Below are 18,465 nucleotides of genomic sequence, written 5' to 3' on the forward strand. Positions count from 1 at the left end.
GGCTTCCCAGAGAAAAGGTGGCACAGCTGATAGAGGTGGAGAGGAGGGACGTGGCCCGCATGCCCGGGGCCACCGAGCTCCGTGCTGGGCAGGCGGCCAGCCCTCGGGAGTCCTGACGGTCCTCGTGGGTCTCCCGCGGGCCGTCCCTGTCTGCGAGTCACGCCTCCACGTCCTTCGCAAGCCTCCCTGCCCCTCCCCAGAAGCTGGGCTCGGGGGCCCCCTCCTGCTGCCACCGGCAGTGCCCCTGGCTTGAGGGGGGGCCCGGCAGACCCCTCACACCAGCGTCTCTGGTCCCAGGAAGCCGCCCACGAGAGGCTGATGTGCCAGCGCCAGGCCTCTGAGGCCCGGACCCCGGAGCCACTGCGACGCCATCGCTCGCTGACGGCTCGCTCCCTCCTGCCGCTGGCGGAGAAGCAGAGGCGTGCCCTGCGGGACCTGCGTCGCCTGGAGGGCCTGGGGCTGGTCAGCGCCGAGGACGGCTACCAGGGGCTGCTGGACGAGCTGGCCAAGGTACGGTCCCGGCCCGGCCCACGTGCGCAGTGCTGGCACCTCCCTGGTAGCTCGCGCCCCCCAAACCCGTCCCCAGGAGATGCCGGAGGGCCTCTTCTGAAAGAAAGGTCTTAACGTCCATCAGCAGAGGATGTGTTCTGGCACCTGGCTCCTGCTGAGAACAGGGAGCGTGGAGCGGTGCTGGGTGGAGGAGCCCCGGGTGGTGGGGGGCTGCGGGGGCGGGGGGAGCCCTCTTGCGGGGAGCAGCCTGAAGCCGCCCTCTTCCCACCCTCAGCCTGAGTCGGGCCCTGGGGCTCTGGGGCCAGGACGGCCTACTCCCCAGCCCTGGTCCCCCCGCAGGACATCCTCAACCAGCGCAGGCACCGGCAGCGGCGGAAGGCGGAGCTGGTGAAGCTGCAGGCGGTGCTCCGGGGCCTGAGCGCAAAGGCCGCCTTCTACGAGGGGCAGGGCGACTACTACAGCCAGTACATCCAGGCCTGCCTGGGCCACCTGGCGCCTGGCTCCAAGTGGGTGCTCCTCCCGCCCCCCCACCCCGCGCTCCGCACAGCCCGGCCCTCCCTCCCTCGGGGGCAGCTGTCCTCTGTCCCCCACCATGAGGCGTCACCCTCGCGTCCCGCCAGCCGCAGACAGGACGGTGTCTGTGGTGGTGGCGTCTGCTGGGTGAACTTTCTGGGCCTTCCTTAGGAGCTCCGGGAGAGGGAAGAAGCAGCCGGCCCTCCGCTACACGGCCGCCCAGCTCCTGGACAAGGGGGTGCTGCTAGGGATCGAAGGCCTGCCCACCTCTCAGTACGTGTCCTCAGGAGCAGGGGGGGGCGCCAGAGTCCCTGGGCCGCGCTGGGGGCAGGGCTCTGGGCGGCCCCGTGGGATGGGGAGAGGCGTGGGCGCCGCCTTGCCAGAGCTGTTGGGGTGACGGGGCCAGGACCCCTGCGGCAGAGGGCCCGGCGGCAGGCGGAGGACGCCGGGGAAGCTTCCGGGGGGGCGGCCGACTTGGGCCCGCAGGCGGGAGGTGTGCGGTGAGCGGACGCGGGACCGGGAGGCTGCGGGGGGCGCGCGGCGCTGCCGGGCAGGGAGAGCGGGCGGAGGGGGGCACCGTCCCCGTCCCGAATCCTGCCGCTCATAGCTTCAGAGACGTCGTCTTCGACATCGCGCCGGGAGGCGAGGTGGGGACGTTCGACGTGCACGCCAGGTTCCTGGGTGTGGACATGGAGCACTTTCGGCTTCACTACCAGGTGAGGGGGCGCCCTCGGCCTCACGGGGGGGCGCAGGGACACACCCAGGACACCGCTGGGCTTCAGTGCACTGGCCTGACGACAGATGGCCCCAGCCGTCCCCCACCCGGTCAGCGCCGTCCGTCCCCGTGTGGTCCCGTCCCCGTCCCCTGACGCAGACCCACTGCCAGGCAGCGACGTCGAAAGCGGGTGAACATGGGAAGGACCCGCCGTGGCGCCCACAGCCCTCGCCACAGCCCGGGATGAAGGTCCTGCAGGCCCCGAGGGAAGGTTGGGGCGCAGCCCGGCTCAGAGGCCGGCAGGGACGCAGAAGCTCTCGGCCGCAGCTTTCCGCAATTCCGCCTTGGGAAAGAGAAAGCCAGGGCCGTGCCTGCCCCGGCTCTGCTGAAGCCGGCGTGGGCCGCGTCGCCGGACCCCACCCCGCCTCAGTGTCCGCGTCTGTCAAGTGGGGTCTCAGTGCCCCCCACCGTGGCCGGTGCCGCTGGATGGCTGGGCCACAGCGAGGGACCCTCAGACTCCGCTCCCTGTCCCTTCTCTCCTCCTAGGACCTCCTGCAGCTCCAGTACGAGGGGGTGGCTGTCATGAAACTCTTCGACAAGGCCAAGGTCAATGTCAACCTCCTCCTCTTCCTCCTCAACAAGAGGTTCCTGCAGAGTTGACAGCGGCAGAGGTGACAACGGCGGCGCCCGGCCCCCACCTCGCTGCAGGCTTTTCTCAATGCCCAGGCATCACCGACTCACTGCTCTCGTCTGCTGTAGACACCCAGGCCTCACACTGCGCAGGCCGGGGTCTGGCCCCTTCCCCAGCTGGGGGACTTGTCCGTCTTGCCGCAGGTGGGGGTCTCCAATTGGCTAAAATCAGCTTTGACCCAGAGTCTGGTTATGTGGCTTTTAAGTCCCCCAAACCCCACGGTTTTCCGGTGGGTATGAACCCAAGTGGGGTAGAACCCTGCCCCTCGGCCCGGGCAGGCAGTTGCTCTTATGTCCGCTGCTGCCCTCCCGTGGTCACCCCAATATTGCATGCACTGCTCTGCCGCCGGACTCCCCTCCGCCTTCCTGCTCTGTGGACCCCAAGGTGAGGCCAGGTTGCCCACCCCCACCCCTACTACATCAGCCCTGCTGGAGCCCGGCCCCTCCCTCGCCCTCGCCCAGGACAGGGCAGACAGCGCTTGCTGCGGCACTGCCATCCCCCAGGGACCCCTGCGGCCGGTGGTCTGTTCTGTGTGTGGGTCACAGGGCATTTATTCTCCCCCAGGTACTGCACAGCCTTAATCATGGTTTTAATTATCTCATCTTTTTGAGCTCAGAGAAAGTTCTCATTTCCTTATTCAAACCAATACTTTGCCAGTCTTTTGTGCCTTGTACGTAAAGTCACTGAGGTCGGGGTGGCGGCCCCACAGGGACGCACAGCGGCCTGGTCCTTCTCTCTTTCACCCCCCGGCTCGCCCCGTAGCGCGACTCCCCCAGGCCGCCTGGGTGGAGCCACACCTCGTCCCTGCCACCTCTCCGTCTGGCCACCGCGAATGCGACTTCCCAGCCCTGCCGTCCTCTGGTTTCGTTTTAATAAAAGCAGCTGTTCCCCACATCTGTTGTTAACCCCTCATTTCCTTCACCGCGGGCAGGCCGCCCCGTCTGGGACCGAGCGTCCCTGAGGGCCGCGGCCACCCCAGAGGCTCAGTGCGCTGTGATGTGGCCTCTGCGCCTGTCCCCTCCCCCGGGGGACGGAGCAGAGAGGAGGACGCGTTCTTAGGTTTCGGTTCTGCTTCCGTCAGCCACTCTGCAGACCAAAGCCAAGCGGAGGAGACACCAGCCCGCTTCGGCCCCACCGACAGGCACTCGTTGCCCAGGGGTCCCCGAGCCTGGGCGACCACCCGAAGGTGCTCGAGCCGCAGCTCTGTGCCGTAGTCAAAACCCCCTCCCCCGGGGCACAGCCCCTCCACCCCTCCTGCTTCCAGGAAGTCCGTGGAGGGGGACCAGGCAGACACCTGCCCTGGCCTCCGAACCCCCGAGCGGCCCGTCGGGGCCCCACGAGCTGGCCTGCTGCAGCCTCCCTCCCTGCGCGCCGTTCCATTCTGTCATTCGGGATTCGTCTTGCTGTCACATTCAATCTCAGTCACTTCCTTCCCCCCCTTAATATGTCAGCAAAAACTTCAAGTACCGCCTTGCTCTGGGTGACAGTGACACATACCAGTGGATCCAAGTTTCCACACACGATCAGTCATCATCAAAACGCTCACACTCACCGCATGACTCCAGCAGACCCCGCCGCGAGGCCCTCCACAATCACGTGACCTCGGCCCGTACGGCACATACGGGAATGTCACCAGAGCTGCCGACACGGAGGGCCTGTCATGGGGTGGGCTATTCCCTCCTCACGACACCTCTACGAAGCCGTGTGGTCACCATCTTTGTTTAACTTGATGAACCCGTGGGAACTGACAACTGCCCCAGGCCACACGGCTGGTAGGGACCGGGCAGCCCGCCCATCCCAGATTCCCGTTCCCAGCCTTATTCTTTGAAAGACACATTTCCTCTCCCTCAGCCCCCTCTCCTTCCAGCGCCACCCCCCCAGGGATGGTCCCTGGGGAGCCTCAGCCCCTTGGCATCCTCTCCCAGCCTACGATGTGGACACTCGGCTCCCGTGGGACGGAGTATATACCCCACCTCCCTTCAGAGGACAATTCGGTAACAGAAAACGTACGTGCCGGGTGCTGAGACGATTCGATGGGCAAAGGGTAATCTCACCGAACGGTGCTGGGCCAGCTGGATAGCCACACAGGAGAGGACGGTGCCGGACCCCTGCCTCACGCCATGTGCAAACTCACAGAGGTCACAGACCTCAGCACGGTAAATTAATCAAAACGGATCGTAGGCATAAACATGAGAGCTACAACTATAAAACTCTTAAAAGAAAACACGGATGCAAATTTTCATGACTTTGGATTAGGCGATGGTTTCTTCGGACACCGAAAAGCGCGAGCGATGAAAAAAAAGGTAGGTACTTTGGAGTTGATCAAAGTGAAAAACTCGCGCTTCAGAGGGCCCCTCCGAGGACAGACGGTAGGCAGAATGGGAGGAAACGCAAACCACGTATCTGATGAGGGACTCAAATCCAAGATGCGCAAAGAACTCTCACAACTCGAAACCAAGAAGACGGCCCGATTAAATGCGCGAAGAATTCGGATATAGCCGTTTCTCCACAGAAGGTGCCCGAACGGCTAATGAGCAGATGAAAAAGTGCTCACAATCGTCAGTCACTAGCAAATGCCAACTGAAGCCATGAAATGCTGCTTCGCCCCCTCTGGGATGGCTAACCCGGGACAGACGGGTACCGGCGAGCGAGGGCGGAAGTGAGCACAGCTCGGATGTCGCCAGGAGGTCGTGGAGCCACTTGGGGAAGCAGGCGGCAGCTCCACAAAACGCTGAAGGACAGCGTTACCGTGGGACCCAGCGATTCCACTCCTAGGTACCAACCCCAGAAAACTGAAAGCCTGCGTCCACAAATGTTCACAGCCTCGTTATCCACAACAGCCAAAACGTGGAAATGGTCCAAATGTGCGTCAACCGATGGACGGGGAAACCACAAGCCGCCTGTCCGCACAACAGAATAGTATTTGGCCATCAGGAGCAGGGAAGCAGTGACACATTACAACACGGAAGGGTCTGAAAACATGCTAAGTGAAAGCCACACACAGAAGGTCACATCTGGAGGATTCCGTTTACATAAAATGCCCGGAACAGGCAAAAAAACCCACATAGGAACCTAAAGTAGGTTAGCGGGCCAGGCTGGGGGGTGGGGGGAGCGGTGCGCACGACAACGAGCCTCCCTCGGGGCGTGAAAATGATCCGTGCGAGCGGCGATGGCTGCACGGCTCCGTAAACGCAGTAAAACCGCTCAGGTGTGCACTTGAAAAGGGCGGGCTTCACAGCACGTGAATTGTATTTCGATAAAGCCATTATCTTTTTTTTTAACGTGAGCACGCAGACAGAGCCAGCAACGTCCCCAGAGCCTCTCCCCGGATGAGGGTGGATGAGGGACGATGGCCGGGGCGTCTGCGGCAGCTCGTAGCATGGGGAGCATACGCTACTCCCGCCCAGAAGAAAGCCAGCACACACCGGGCCCGCGACGGAGGAGGGGCCGCTGCCAGGTACTTGCAGACATTGGGAGCAAGCCCTAGAAACGTGCAGCCAGCTGCCCGTCATTAACCCTCAATCGAGTAACCAAAAAGAAAATCGAGTTTGTATTTTCTCAGTCTTTTTCATTTCCTTTTTCTAGTAACTGGTTGTTTTGTATTCCAGGAAAATATCGGACCATACCAAACTGACATTTTAAAAAAGCCATCCGTCGCTAGGCAGTTCGAGAAGGATGTACTTTTTGTGACCTGACACCAGGGTGAGCACTGTCGAGTTAAAGAGACTGACTGGTGATGTGGCCGAGACCACACGGCACGTGCGACGTGATGTCCTCTTTATTCACGTAGCCATGAAAAACGCTCTTCCGTGTCCTTACATTTCCCCAAAGCATTAATGTCTGTAACAAAGCCCATACATTTAATACATGAAACATTCTTACAACACCGAAGTGGTTTTTCATTGTCACTATTGCAGAGAATTCCGTGGTGGATATCTTTGTGTATAAGATTTATTTACATTTTAAATTATCTCCTTAGGATAGAATGCTAGGACAGACATTACTAGACCAAAGAGCGTGAACTTTAAAGAAGTTGTTCTTTCCCGATTATGATACGGAGTCATTGTAGAAAATTTAGAAAATATTTAAATAAAGTATAAGGCAAAAGGTAAAAATAATTCACGGTGCCGTCACAAAACGATAACCAGTTATAACACTCTGATGTATTTCCTTCCAATCATACCTGTAATTAGAATCACGCTATACGTCTTATTTCGTAACCTGCTTTCTCTATTTACCATCATACACATTTTCTTACATTAAATAGAATATACCGTAATTTACTTAATCCGGCCACTGTAACGTGATCGACTGAACGATTTAAGTTTTGATGCATAGAAGAATGCCGTGTTGCAAACCGTTCGTGGTGGCTGTCTCTCGGGGTGTCTTCCTCCAGGGAGCGGTGCTCCCCGTGACGGTGGGGTTTGTGGTGGTGAATGGGCCTCCCCCGCCCAGACCTTGGGCTCCCGCCCCCTCTGCCTTGGGCATTCGGATTAGGGTGGCACCGGAACAGAAGCCAGGGAGCCGAGTCACCAGCTGGCAGGACCCTGGGGAGATGGCCACCGGCTTCTGGCACTGGCAGCCCCCAGAGGGGTCAGCGTGTCACCTCTCCCAGGTCAAGTCATGTCCCTCTTTACAACCTTGAGTGCTACTCGGTGTACCCCAACAAACTCCTACTTGCTGAAGCTCCTTGGCACCGGGTTTTTTTGTCCTTCAAAGAGATTCCGTCCTGATTTGTCCTTGTATCCAAAGCTTCGTGCCCGTGTTTACTTCCTTGGACTATATTTCTAGAGGTCACCACCTCAGAGGGTAAGTACTTTATACAGGACCTTTTTATACGTGGCCTAATGTCCTCCAGAGAATCTGTACCAGCAGCAGAAAGGCAGAGGGCCCAGTCGGGAGAGGCAAGTGGCACGTGGTCCCTCTAGGGCCGTGTCCCGGGCCAGGGAGAAGTCAGCCGGACCCTCGCCAACCAACGCGAATCCGCCCGTGCCCGGGCTGGACGCCACTCAGCTGCCTCTCTGGTGTGGCACGTGGGGTCCCTTTCTCCAAAGGGAAAATACAGATGGCCGAGCACAATGGGGTGCCCTGGATGGAGTGCAGGACAGGGAAAAGGACGTTAATGGGAAAACCGGTGAAATCAAACTAACTCTGGGTTTAGTTAACGGCGATGTGTTAACGTCCGTTTCTGTTTTGGCGAGTGTCACGTAAGATGTTCACCTTACAGAAAGAGGAGTACACAAGAAACACTCTGGACCGTTTTTTTTTTTACAACTTTCCTGTGAATTTAAAGCTGTTCCAAAATTAAGTTTATTTAAAATGTTATTGCACCAATTTATAGCCCCACTAAGAAGGCACAGACGTGGTGGTTTTACCACGACCTTGCAAGCGGCAAATATTTTTAAAAATTCAGCCCTTCGACAAATACTTATCAAGCGCCTTCTAAGATGAACTTAGGCTCTTTCATTAAGCAAAGCGGACACAGACCAATGGCCTCAAGGAGCTGTCAGCATGGCAGGGAAAGACAGATGCTTCGATATGTCAAAAGTGACGGGTGACTTGGCAAAAGTGATGGGTGACTTGGCAAAAGCGAAGGCCAGCATGCTGAAGGAGAGGAACGGGCGTGGGCTGCAATTTCAGATGGGGTGACCAGGAGAGGTTTCATCCGGGAGGCCTGAAGGAGGTGAAGAGGTCAGCCAGGTGGGTATCTGGGGAAAAGCTTCGGGAGGGAGGCAGAAAGACACATCACATGTGGCCTTGTAGGTGCCCTACGAGGTGTGGCAGAGACGCTCGCCCAAAACCCCACTTGAAGTTAGGCGGGACTATATGGCTAGTCTGGGCCAACAAAATGTGAGCGGAAGTGTAGTGCGTCACTTCCGGGTTTGGCGATGAAAACCCCACACGTGACTCTCTGGCCTTTCTCTTGCTAAGTGTTTCAGATGGTGTTCTGGATGGTGCAGCTGCAGGAAGATGCCTCTGCCATCAGCCTGGGTCCCTGAATGACTATGTGGAGCAGAGCCCTCCCTGCTAATCCGATGAGACACATGTCATGAGCTGAGTCACCAGGTGGTCGCGCCCTGGAGAGACGGACTCCGTCTGACACTGAGACTCTCATTATGTTGAGCTGCTGAGACCTGGAGGTGGTTATCCCCACGGCACAGCTTAGCCCGTCTGGCCCCGTACAGAGGACGTGACTTTTACTGTGTTAACTGAGTTAATTGTTGTTACTGGAAAAACGCCAGAGCATCGTTGATTGGTTTTAATTTCTTGGATGCTGAGTAAGCGTAGCGACTGCTTTCTAAGGTGGCCATAACGAGATCTCACCACGCTCTTCTGTGTCCCTGGCGTCGCTCGCTCCCTGTGAGGTCTTCCGGGGAAATAATACGCATGGAGCTGTCATCTCCTGTGCTGACAATGGTTTCTTCTGGAACACCTCCTGAAGAGCCTGGGGCTCTTCTCGAGAAGGTGTCACTCTTTTCAGAAATATGTCCCTGGTGGTTTGCTTGTTTCGTCTGTTTTTGCATCCTAGATTGGCTCGTGAGCAGATACCGCATCACAAATGTCTCTGTCGGTGAGGACCGCCTGGCGTTGGGGTCCGTGTTTTCAAACATTCGAAGGCGCTTTCGAGTTCTGCGGGGGCTTCCGCTCAGCCCTTCACTGTGCATTTCCTCGGGGGCCCTTGTCCTCCTGGGGTGTCCTCTCTCGGCCCTGCTTCAGCCATGCGGTCCCGGTGCAGCTCCAGCCGCTCCTCCCTGGTCAGCTCCGCAGAACCCCGCTCCCCGGTCCCCCATGCCATCCTCACCCACACCCGCTGAAGCTGTTCGCCGTCTCGCTCGCAGCCGTGTTCGGTGTTGTGACATTACATGGCTCCGACGCCACTAGCCGATGGAAATGTTTCAGCTCCGTCGTCACCTGCTGGGACCACCGCCGCACACGCGGTCTGTCAGCGGCCGAGCGTCCCGGCGCGGCCCATGGCTGCGATGGTTGATGTGTGTAGACACTGCGAAACAATCAGCGCCGTAAGTCTGATTAGCACCCATTGCCACACACGTGCTTCTCGGTCTCAAACGCGTACGTCCACATCGCCCCTGAGTCTTGCCCAAACGCAAGCTGCGATCGGCAGGTCTCGAGCGGGCTGACTGTCAGCAGTTCAGTCTCCCAGGTGATGCCCCCACTCACTGGAGTCGGCACCCCAGCCAGCTTCTGATCCCTGCCTTCTCTAACCTTCCGGAAAGTGGGTGGGCGCTCAAGCCTGGAGTTCTGAAAACTGATCTCTCCCTCCTCTTAAAGACTGGAGCCTCCGATGTTCACCTCCAGGCTTTTGGGACCCTCCTCTAATCTCCACAGCTGCTCAGGGACCGGGGCAAGGCCCCCGCGCCGCCTGTGCGCGCACCCTCCGTGCTGCCGCCAGGGTCACAGGGTGGAGACAGGGCGCCGTGGAATGAATGGGCTGTCGCTGTGAGTCTCACCTGTCCGGACATCCATCCTATCCCGACGTTAAGCACCTGTCTTAGCAGAGACAGAGAAACGGGAGTTGGGAACCACGTCCCTCTGTCGTCTGTCGCTAGCACCCTGCCTGCTTCGGCAGAAGAGCCGTTTTCTGACCCTTTCTCGATACTCTTGTTCCAACCACAACCTTCCCCCGGTCCCTGCCAGGCGAGAGAGGACGCCAAGTTGTTCCCCAAACCTCCGCCGGGCTCTGGGCTTCCAGGCGCTGCACCAACGGCCTTGAGACGGCCTTGGTTACATGTGGCCCCTCCGTAGGGGATGGCAGGACAGGGGCTCTATTCCCACCAGCTTCTCCTCCCTTTCCGGCCCCCACCAAGCTGTCGCCCTCGGGCCTCTGCCTTTCCACCGAGGCTCCTAACTTTCAGCGCACCAGGCAGGTATTACCCTGTGAAAGATGCTTAACCTGGTCTTTCATCCCCTGCCCCCTGCCCCGGCCCTGCCAGTCCTCAGAGACAGTCTGATGAGTGTCACACAGGCGTGAGCACACAATCACAGCCTCCCAGAGGACCACACACTTACGCACTCAGAAGCAGGCTTACTGAGTGACAGAGACACCCCTGCTCCGTAACTGTCAGGAGGAGGAGGCGGAGGGAGCCCCGAGCTTCGCACGCCTGCTCCGTCACTGTCTCCCTGCCTCCCCCTGGTAGCAGTGGTGCCAGGGCCCCTCCTGTGCCCTCCAGGTACCCAGCCTCTGGTTGCTTAGCGATGGCGTGCCTTGTCCCTGACCTCAGCAGCTCTGGTAGCAGCCACGGCAGGGAGAGCCAGGCTGAATGACAGGAGCTGCTGCTGCTCCTGACAGGGAATGTGTGCGAACCAGCCCCCAAATAGGCCACTCCGCCCCCGGACCCGCACTGACTCTTGGGACGTCCTGCCACGCTCCCCTGTCCCAGCTCCCGCCAGGGTGTGGGCTCTCCCTCCCACAGGGGGCTTCTCACGCCCTCCCCCCCGTCCACCCTTCTCTCTGGCCATCTGAGGCTCTGCACATGGTCTCTCCTCCTCTTGGGGCTCGAGGCCCCGTCCGTGCGTCTGTCCCGTGACTCCGCGTCCACGTGCGTCCCCGGGGCCTCTGGGACTGCCCCGGCTGCTCTTTGGGCTCCTCCTGCTCAGACGTGTAGCTTCCAGTCTCCCCTCCACTAACACGGTCCCCTTACTCACCACCTCTAAGTGCTGGGGGGGGCGTTGCCATAGCAACCGTGATCACACCCCTTGTTACCACCTTTCTAGGAAAGGCCTGCAGTGGGAGGGGTCGTAGAACAGGCCCTCCCTCCCACCCCACCCCGCTCACCCCTCGACCTCAGCTCTCCTGGCTTAGCCCGCCCTGGCCTCTAGCATCCACGGAAACTGGCCTCAGACTTCTGGCAAACAAGGAGAGGCCCAGGCCCAGAAAAGACAGCAAGTCCTTCCTGCCACCTCCCCTCCATCCCCTCAGCTACGAGGTCAGAGTCCCCAGGAGAAGCCCCTGAAGAGGCTCACTCCAGTGACCGATGCAAGAGCCTGCCAGCTGTGCTCCCAACCCCCAGCCGACAGCGCCCTGCGGCCTTCCTGTCTGCGCCTCGGACTTGACCTCTTCACCTACACTCCCTGCCCCCCCCCCTCTGTCCTGGGTGGGTGCTCGGGCCGGATGAGGGGGCAGTCAGCGGAGAGACGGCAGGGAGGGACCGGAACGGTCACAGAGGGAAGGGAGGTGGGTGGGCCCAGCTCCCGGGGGTGGGGGACGGGGTCGGAGGGCTGCTGAAATGAGGGCGCAGGGAGGCCTGGTGGGGGCTGGACTCTGCCTTCTAGCAGAGGGAGCCGGGCAAACGGCAGATGGACCGAGAAGGCAGGAGGCGGGACCAAGTGACCTCACCCAAACCCTGCTGTCTGCTGCTCTCGCAACCTGGCCAGGCTCCCAGCTCTCCTGGGTCCCCAAGTAGGAGTGCTTTTTATAGCTCACTCCCCAACTTGGGCTTGAATAATTAAACAAGATGGACAGAAATAGCAGCGGGACAGTGAAGGAGGTTATTTTGGGGTTTTCTGGAACACAGAGTGCTCCTGGGCGGCACCCTACCCCTGCAGGGGGCGGAGCCAGCATCGAGGCCTATGAGAGATTCCTGTGGGGGAAACCCACCCGCACCCCCTTTTCCTGGGCTGAACAGGGTTGCTCTCAGCCTGAGCAGGGTCTCCCCGCCCTCCCTGGTCTTCCAGGGCGGAGAGGGCTCGCACCGCCTTCTCGTCCACACGGCAAGACCCTCTGGCGTCTGTCAGCCCTCCTCCTTCAGAGAGGGGGACAGATATTGCCCATGAAATCGAAGGTGGCTGCAAGACGGGCCGGCCCAGGACAAGGCGGCCACTGCTCCCTGGCGAGCCCCGGCCGGGTGATGAGAGGTCTTGGGCCTCCCCCTGCCCAAAGATGACGCACAGTTGCAGGAGGGCAGGGGCGGTGGGAGCGGAGCGTGGGAAAGTGAGGAATCCGCGGGGGGCAGACAAGGCTCCAGAGAAGGAAAGGCTGGAGACAGACTAGTGTCTGACCGGGGGGACTCTGGAGGGCCAGGAAGCACCCTCTTCCCGCTCCCCGTTCATGTCCTGCTTCCCTGGCAGTAGCCTGGCAGTTTCCTGGGTTTTGGCAGCTGAGCTGGGGGTGGAGAGAGGTGGGGAGCCCCCTACCCTCCCCCCGCCCACCCCGCCCAGGTCTCCCCTGGGAGGGCTCCGCTGCGGACCAGTCATTGGCCGCTCGTTCGCATAAACCTTTTGGTTCCTCGCAGATCTTAGGGCCTCCTCCAGCTCTGAGGCCCCGCCACGGAGCTCAGGACCTGGGCACTGAGAGGGACACTGGTAGTGTTTTCTCCCTCAGGGTAACAGCTTCAGGGCTGGGTGCAGAGGTCAGATTTCAGAAAATGCTAAAATCATTCACTCTTTCACCGAACACTTTAAAAGCACCAGCCATGAGCCTCGCGTCCTGCTGGTGCTGGGGACAAACGGGTACCGCAAGGCCCTTGCCCCGAGAAGCTCGCAGTTCAGTGGGGACATGGCCGTCTGAAAACCTGCTCCCCCCGTGACCCAGCAGACAGCACGCAGGGGCCTCGCAGAGATGTCACGGCAAGTCCGCGGCCTGGTAGCATCAGCCCCACTTGACAGTTATGGAAACTAAGGTCACACACTACACGCTCCTCACCACTGCGCTGAAGCAGGGCAGGAAGATGCAAGTTCCCTGACGTGCCAGCGTTCCCGAGAGACTGCCCTGGTCTCAGTGGCGGTGTGTGCTGGGCACGCTCGGGGGGCACCAGGGAGCCCTCCTGGGGGAGGTGGCTTTGCCCCGGGCTCCAGTCATTCTACAAATACGTGCGCATCCACGACACGTTGTGCTCTTGGTGATGGGGACACCAAGCAAACAGAGTCCTTGCACCGTGGACGCGCTGGGCAGCGATGCAGGAGAGGCCAGTCTTCAACGCCAAGTGCCCTGCGCCTCCAGAGCGTCCCGCTCGTCCTGGGTCCGTCTCCCGGGCGCAGACACCCAGCCTTCTGGGGAATCTCAGGGCAGGTCTGGCCCTTCTACCCTGGGAAGTCCTTCCTAACGTCTGTCCTGCACGTCCTCCTGTCCCAATAGCTCTCCCCATCCCCCATCTCATTCCTCTTTTTCAAGGCCAAATCTCACAGCAGTAACAGGGCAGACCGAAAGCGGCTGGCCCTTTAAGGCCACCTTCTTCCCCCCACGTGCCGTCTGGTTGGGTTGGCGACGCTGACGCACGCGTGACGTCAATGGCAGCTGGTGGAGTCTGGGCACGAGGAGCGAAGTTGGGATGGGGGTGGGGGGCAAGAGTGAGAAGGCGATCATTTGCATTTAAAGGGGCCATTCCTGGGTTAGTGGGTAGGACTTTAAAGAAATGTGTGTCTGGCAAACTTTATGTCCTGAACGACAGGGCTATAAAAAGGCGTGGCACAGCTCAAGTCGCTGGTGACTCGAATTTGCGGTGTCAATTATGTCCTTCCGCGGAAAGAAGGAAATAGTCCGTCGGTGCCCGAGCTGGAAGCACGTGATCTGTAGGGGGCGGATGGGGGGGGCAGAAGGGAGGAGCTGGGGAGACGATAGTCAGGCTCCGTTTCAGCTGCCCCCACCCCCACATCCTGCCCACCCTCCTGCAGCTGCCACCACATCCTGCCCAGCCGGGGGCAGGGAACTCATGGGGGGGGGGCGCTGACCTAGGACCCGGCTTTGGCACCCCTTCCCTGCCCCTTTCAGTTCCAGGGTGGGGCCTGTGCCCTTTGCCCCTGGCCTGGCCCCTGGCACCCTGGCCCTGGGCTTGGGGCACAGCTTTCTGCCTAACTCCGCCCCCCTGCCTCTGGCCAGTGGGACTTGTCTGGAACCCCAGATAGGAGACCCATTCTTGGGGTAGCACAGTTATCAATGAAAAGATCATGTTCAGAGCCTTTATGGGTTCTAACTGGATGGCTGTGCCGTTACTGACACACAATGTATTACACACACACACACACACACACTGCAGATTCATGTAACACGTTTGCTGTGCACATTCCGGGCCAGGCCCTGCAACACCCTGAACACCCAGGCGGAGTTACCCTACTGCCCTCGAGCTCAGGACCTGGAAGAGAGGAGTCAATGAGAAACCCAAAGCATCAGTGCAAGACGGTGCGTGCTGATGGGGTCGTGTGCAGAGTACAGAGCACAGTGCACAAGCAGCGTCACAGGACACACGAGCATCACCAGCGGAGGGCCCTTGCCCTCGCAAGCAGGAGGGAAGGTGGGGGAAGACATCGGAGCATGTGCTGGGGTCACCAAACCTGGAAGAACGATCAGATCAGACTCAGATCAGACGGAGGTGGAGGGCAGGGCTTGTCCAGGGGACCGTAGGAGGGCGAGAGGGGTCACCAAGCTTCCAGGCAGAGGCTGCAGCAGCAGCGATGGCTCCTCAGTTACGGTGCAAGGGCAGGGAGAGGCAGCCTTGGGGTGAGGAAGAGCTTTCCAAATCGGGGTGAACTAGGGATGCCTGGGGAGCGTGAACAAAGGCGGCTGCCGATGTCGCGTTGCCATATAGACTTACAGAGATGACACTGTACGGGGAGCGGACAGATACTTCGGGCGTCCTTCTGATTCCTGTGGGATTTTACAGCAACTTTGGGCTGTTCGATGACTTTTCTCTAGGAAAGATGGGTTGGTAGCCAGAGGGGGAGAAACAAAAATGAGAGCCAAGCGTCTGAGCCTGCTCGGGGATTTTCCACTTAGAGGACTGTGGGTTGGCTAGTCCAGGGGCTAGAAAGAACAGGTGTAGTGAGCCACTTTCGGACGCCTTTATGATTTAATTTCTAGCAACATTACTCCCTGGATCCCTTCCGAGCCCTCCATGGAAGCGAAGGCCTCCCGTTTGTTACTCGTCTTTTCCCATGAAGTCCTCTCTCCCTGCCCCCACAGCCCGCGTGTCCCCTCTTTCCCACTTGTAATATCTATGGATCAGCCTCTCCTACCCTCTCCTACTCGGTTCTTTACTGAATCATCATTTCACGTCTTAGGGTCCAGGACACTCCATCTCCCCCGCTGAGCGCTTCCCTGTCCTCCTTTCTCTTTCTGGCTCCTGGCCCTTTAACACCCTCCCAGGTGACTCACCTTCCTTCCTCATTCCTTTGTTAAGGACCCAACATTCCAAGGCAGGGAGGACCAACTGGCCAATCACAGCCCTGGCAAGCCTGCCTCCGGCTCGAGATTGGCTGGAGCTGTGGTTGGCGGGAGGCTGACGGCACAGATCTGTAGGAGGTTGGGGAGGGGGTTTCGGGGAGTCGGCCCTGGGCCAGAATTTGTTCAAGGGCTGCTTGTGTTTTTCAGAAAATCCTTCTATTACAGCTAGCCTAGAGGGGTCTCTGGCTTAGAGAGCCTCAAAACTGGAGGCTGGCTGAGAACCCGGCTTTCTCGGTCCCCTGGGGACCGGCCGCCCCTGCACGCTTTGGCTTTTTCTGTGACCTGGGCCCCCGGGGTCTGGGGCTGTTCCCAGGCCTGCTCCTAAGGAGTCTTTTCCAGCATCCCTCAGCCTCTCCAGTCTCAACATTCTGCTTCCCGACGTCGGAAACAGCCGGAAAATAAACACCCTGATGACTAAACGGTTTCTCCAGCTCTAGCCTGGGGAAGCACTAAAAATAGAGGCCACAAGTGAGGGGAGGTTCCCTACTTGAGGGGGGGGCGCTTTCCCATCCTGCTACTGCCACAGCCCCAGGCCTGGCACAAGGCTCTGTTCTTCTCCGAGCGCTTGGGGACAGGGCGGTTGGGTTTCCCTTGCCTGCCCTGAGGTCCTTCAGGCCAGCTAGCCGTGCCTGGCAGGGGAGACCGACGGCATCTTCTGGGACGGCATCTTCTGGGGCTGGGGCCCCGTCTCCCAGGTCTGACAGGGAACTAAGAAGCTGCATTTGGGGACAAAGTGGGACACTGTTTCAATCAGGTTTCCTGAAGGAGGGGTCAGGTGCAAGGGTTGGAAACAGGCCGAGGCCATAGCAGCCTGCTGGCCCCCTTCTTAGGATATACAGGATAAGCCTCCAAGTTGTTTGCAGAGCAAGCCCACTGAGTTGCCTCCTTTGACACTTCTATGGGATAATGAGCCTGCAGGGGGTCTTTGCAGTCCGGACCTTGAGTTATTATGCAGCGTGAAGCACTGTTCTTAGCAGTCTCCTCTTATGGACTAATTTAATCTTCACGCCAAATTTATGAGTCAGGTACTGGTAGCACCATCTCCATTTCACACACAAAGACCCTGTGTCCGTTTAGTAAACGGTGGAATAAAGGTGTGAACCCAGGGCGGCCTGACCACGCCCACGTCGATGCTGCCCATCACGGACATTTTGGTCTTTCTCTGCATATACTAGTCTCTTCAGCACTTAACCCGAATCAAGTCTTTGTCCAGTAAATCGGTCCCAGCCGGACAGACATCAGGGTGTAGGAAGGACTGAGTTCCCTTCCGTTCTGCAAGGTTCTTTGAGCTCTAAACCAGATTATTCCATCATTTCCTCAAGCCCCAGGCAGAACACAGAATTTAGAGGTAACAGAGATGCTGGAGAGGAAGTCTGATGGGGCAGTTGGCCAGTAGGCATGGCACCCATACTCTCGTTGGAGGGCACCTAAGATTTGCCGCACCCTAGAGCAATCAGAAATTTTTGAATTTTGTATTATTTTTTTAAGGGTTACTACTGCTTCTTTAATAAGATGCTTTGGGGCGTTTCCTGTGCTGGGGGAAATTAGGGTCCCGCCCCTTTAAATTGCCCGGGTTGGCTCTAAGTGCTCTGGGGCCGCAGGCACTGGGGATTAGGTCACCCAAGAACTATGAGCTGCCGCTTTAAATTGCTGGGCGTCTGCCGAGCCAGGCCCGGGTAGGGAAGGGGGCCTGTCACAGGTAGGGGGAGCAAACGAGCTCCCAGGTAACCCCCAGAAATGAACGTGTCCCTTTAAGTGGGGGCTTCGGCACACACTAAGTGCGAGAGATGGAAGCTTTTCACCACTTAGCGTCTACCCTTAATTTATCTGTTTAGACTCTAACCTCCCCACTCTCCTGGGGCTTGGGGGGAGCTGTCGGGGTAGCGTGCGTGTGTGTGCGCGTGTGTACGCGCGCGCGCGCGCGTGTGTGTGTGTGTGAGAGAGAGAGAGAGGGCGCACGGCGCACGTCACCTCCCCGGAAAGGCCCTCCTTAAGCGCACGGTGGCAGCGGGGCCGGGCGGCCGTCCGCGACCTCCGCGGGGGCAGCAGGGGCGCGGGCCGATCCCTTCAAAGGCCTCTGGGTCTCGCCCCCCGACTCCGCCTCGCCGCGTCCCTGCCTCCTCCCTCCGGGCCGGCGGAGGGATCTGCCGCCGCCGGCGCTGCAGCCTAGCTTGGGCGGGCGGCCGGGTGGGGGCCGACCCGGCCCGGCCCGGCCGGCCGCGGGAAGCGAGGGGCGGGGCCACGTCCCGGCCCCGCCCCGGCGCCGGCCCCGCCCCGCGCCCCCGCGGGCTCCTCCCATTGGCCCCCCGCCTGTCCGTCACCCGCGTTCCCCCACCCCTCAAGCTAGGCTGAGCTGTGCCTACGTCGGCCTCGACTCCCGGGGGCTGGAGGAGTTACCTTTGGAGCCCGAAAGGAGGAAGGAAGCAAAATATCAACACAGCCGCGGCGGCTCGGGCGCTCGGCCCCGTTCCCCGCCTGCCCCCCGCCCGCCTGCCCGCGCCCGCGCCCGCGACGGGGGCCCAGGCCCCCCGGCGCCGCCCAGGGCCCGCGCGCACGCCGGCCTCGTTTGTTATTCCCCCGCCCGGAGCCGCGGCTTGCCGGGGTCGAAGATCCCCGGGACTGGCGAAGGCTGCCCCTCCCCGGCCGCGACACCCCGTTCCCCCAGCAGAGCCGGTGAGTAGAGAAAAATAACGCTCCTGCCGCTTTAAGAGGCCCCCTCCCCCACCCCGCCCTGGGTTCGGGGTGGAGGGTGGTCTAGACCGTCCCCTGGAGGGGTGCGATGGGGTGGCCTCCGGGGCCGGGAGGAACTCGCGGAGCTGGCGGTGTTTTCGTGTGGCGTCGTGGGGCGATTACGTGGGGGGA

The 18,465-nt window shown here is 59.9% G+C and overlaps 2 protein-coding genes across 5 annotated transcripts in view; both read left to right on the forward strand.

Moving 5' to 3' along the window:
- The window catches only part of IQGAP3 (IQ motif containing GTPase activating protein 3), a 31,744-nt gene extending 28,421 nt beyond the window's left edge, over positions 1-3,323 (forward strand). The window contains exons 33-37 of the mRNA XM_039849827.1: positions 240-510; positions 850-1,016; positions 1,195-1,296; positions 1,631-1,739; positions 2,285-3,323. Of these exons, the coding sequence (XP_039705761.1) occupies positions 240-510; positions 850-1,016; positions 1,195-1,296; positions 1,631-1,739; positions 2,285-2,398 (763 nt within the window). The 3' untranslated portion in view covers positions 2,399-3,323. The remainder of the gene's footprint in view (positions 1-239; positions 511-849; positions 1,017-1,194; positions 1,297-1,630; positions 1,740-2,284) is intronic.
- Positions 3,324-17,209: 13,886 nt separating this feature from the next.
- The window catches only part of MEF2D (myocyte enhancer factor 2D), a 37,777-nt gene continuing 36,521 nt past the window's right edge, over positions 17,210-18,465 (forward strand). Inside the window, exon 1 of one of the 4 annotated variants that reach the window (XM_039849835.1) lies at positions 17,210-17,302. The gene's annotated coding sequence lies outside the window, so the exon portion shown is untranslated. Of the gene's footprint in view, positions 17,303-17,910; positions 18,277-18,465 lie in introns of those variants that run through there. The other 3 variants (XM_039849834.1, XM_039849837.1, XM_039849836.1) reach the window with 3 other exon arrangements.

Source organism: Pteropus medius, unplaced genomic scaffold (genome assembly GCF_902729225.1).
Source record: "Pteropus medius unplaced genomic scaffold, Ma_sr-lr_union100, whole genome shotgun sequence".
NCBI lineage: Eukaryota > Metazoa > Chordata > Mammalia > Chiroptera > Pteropodidae > Pteropus > Pteropus medius.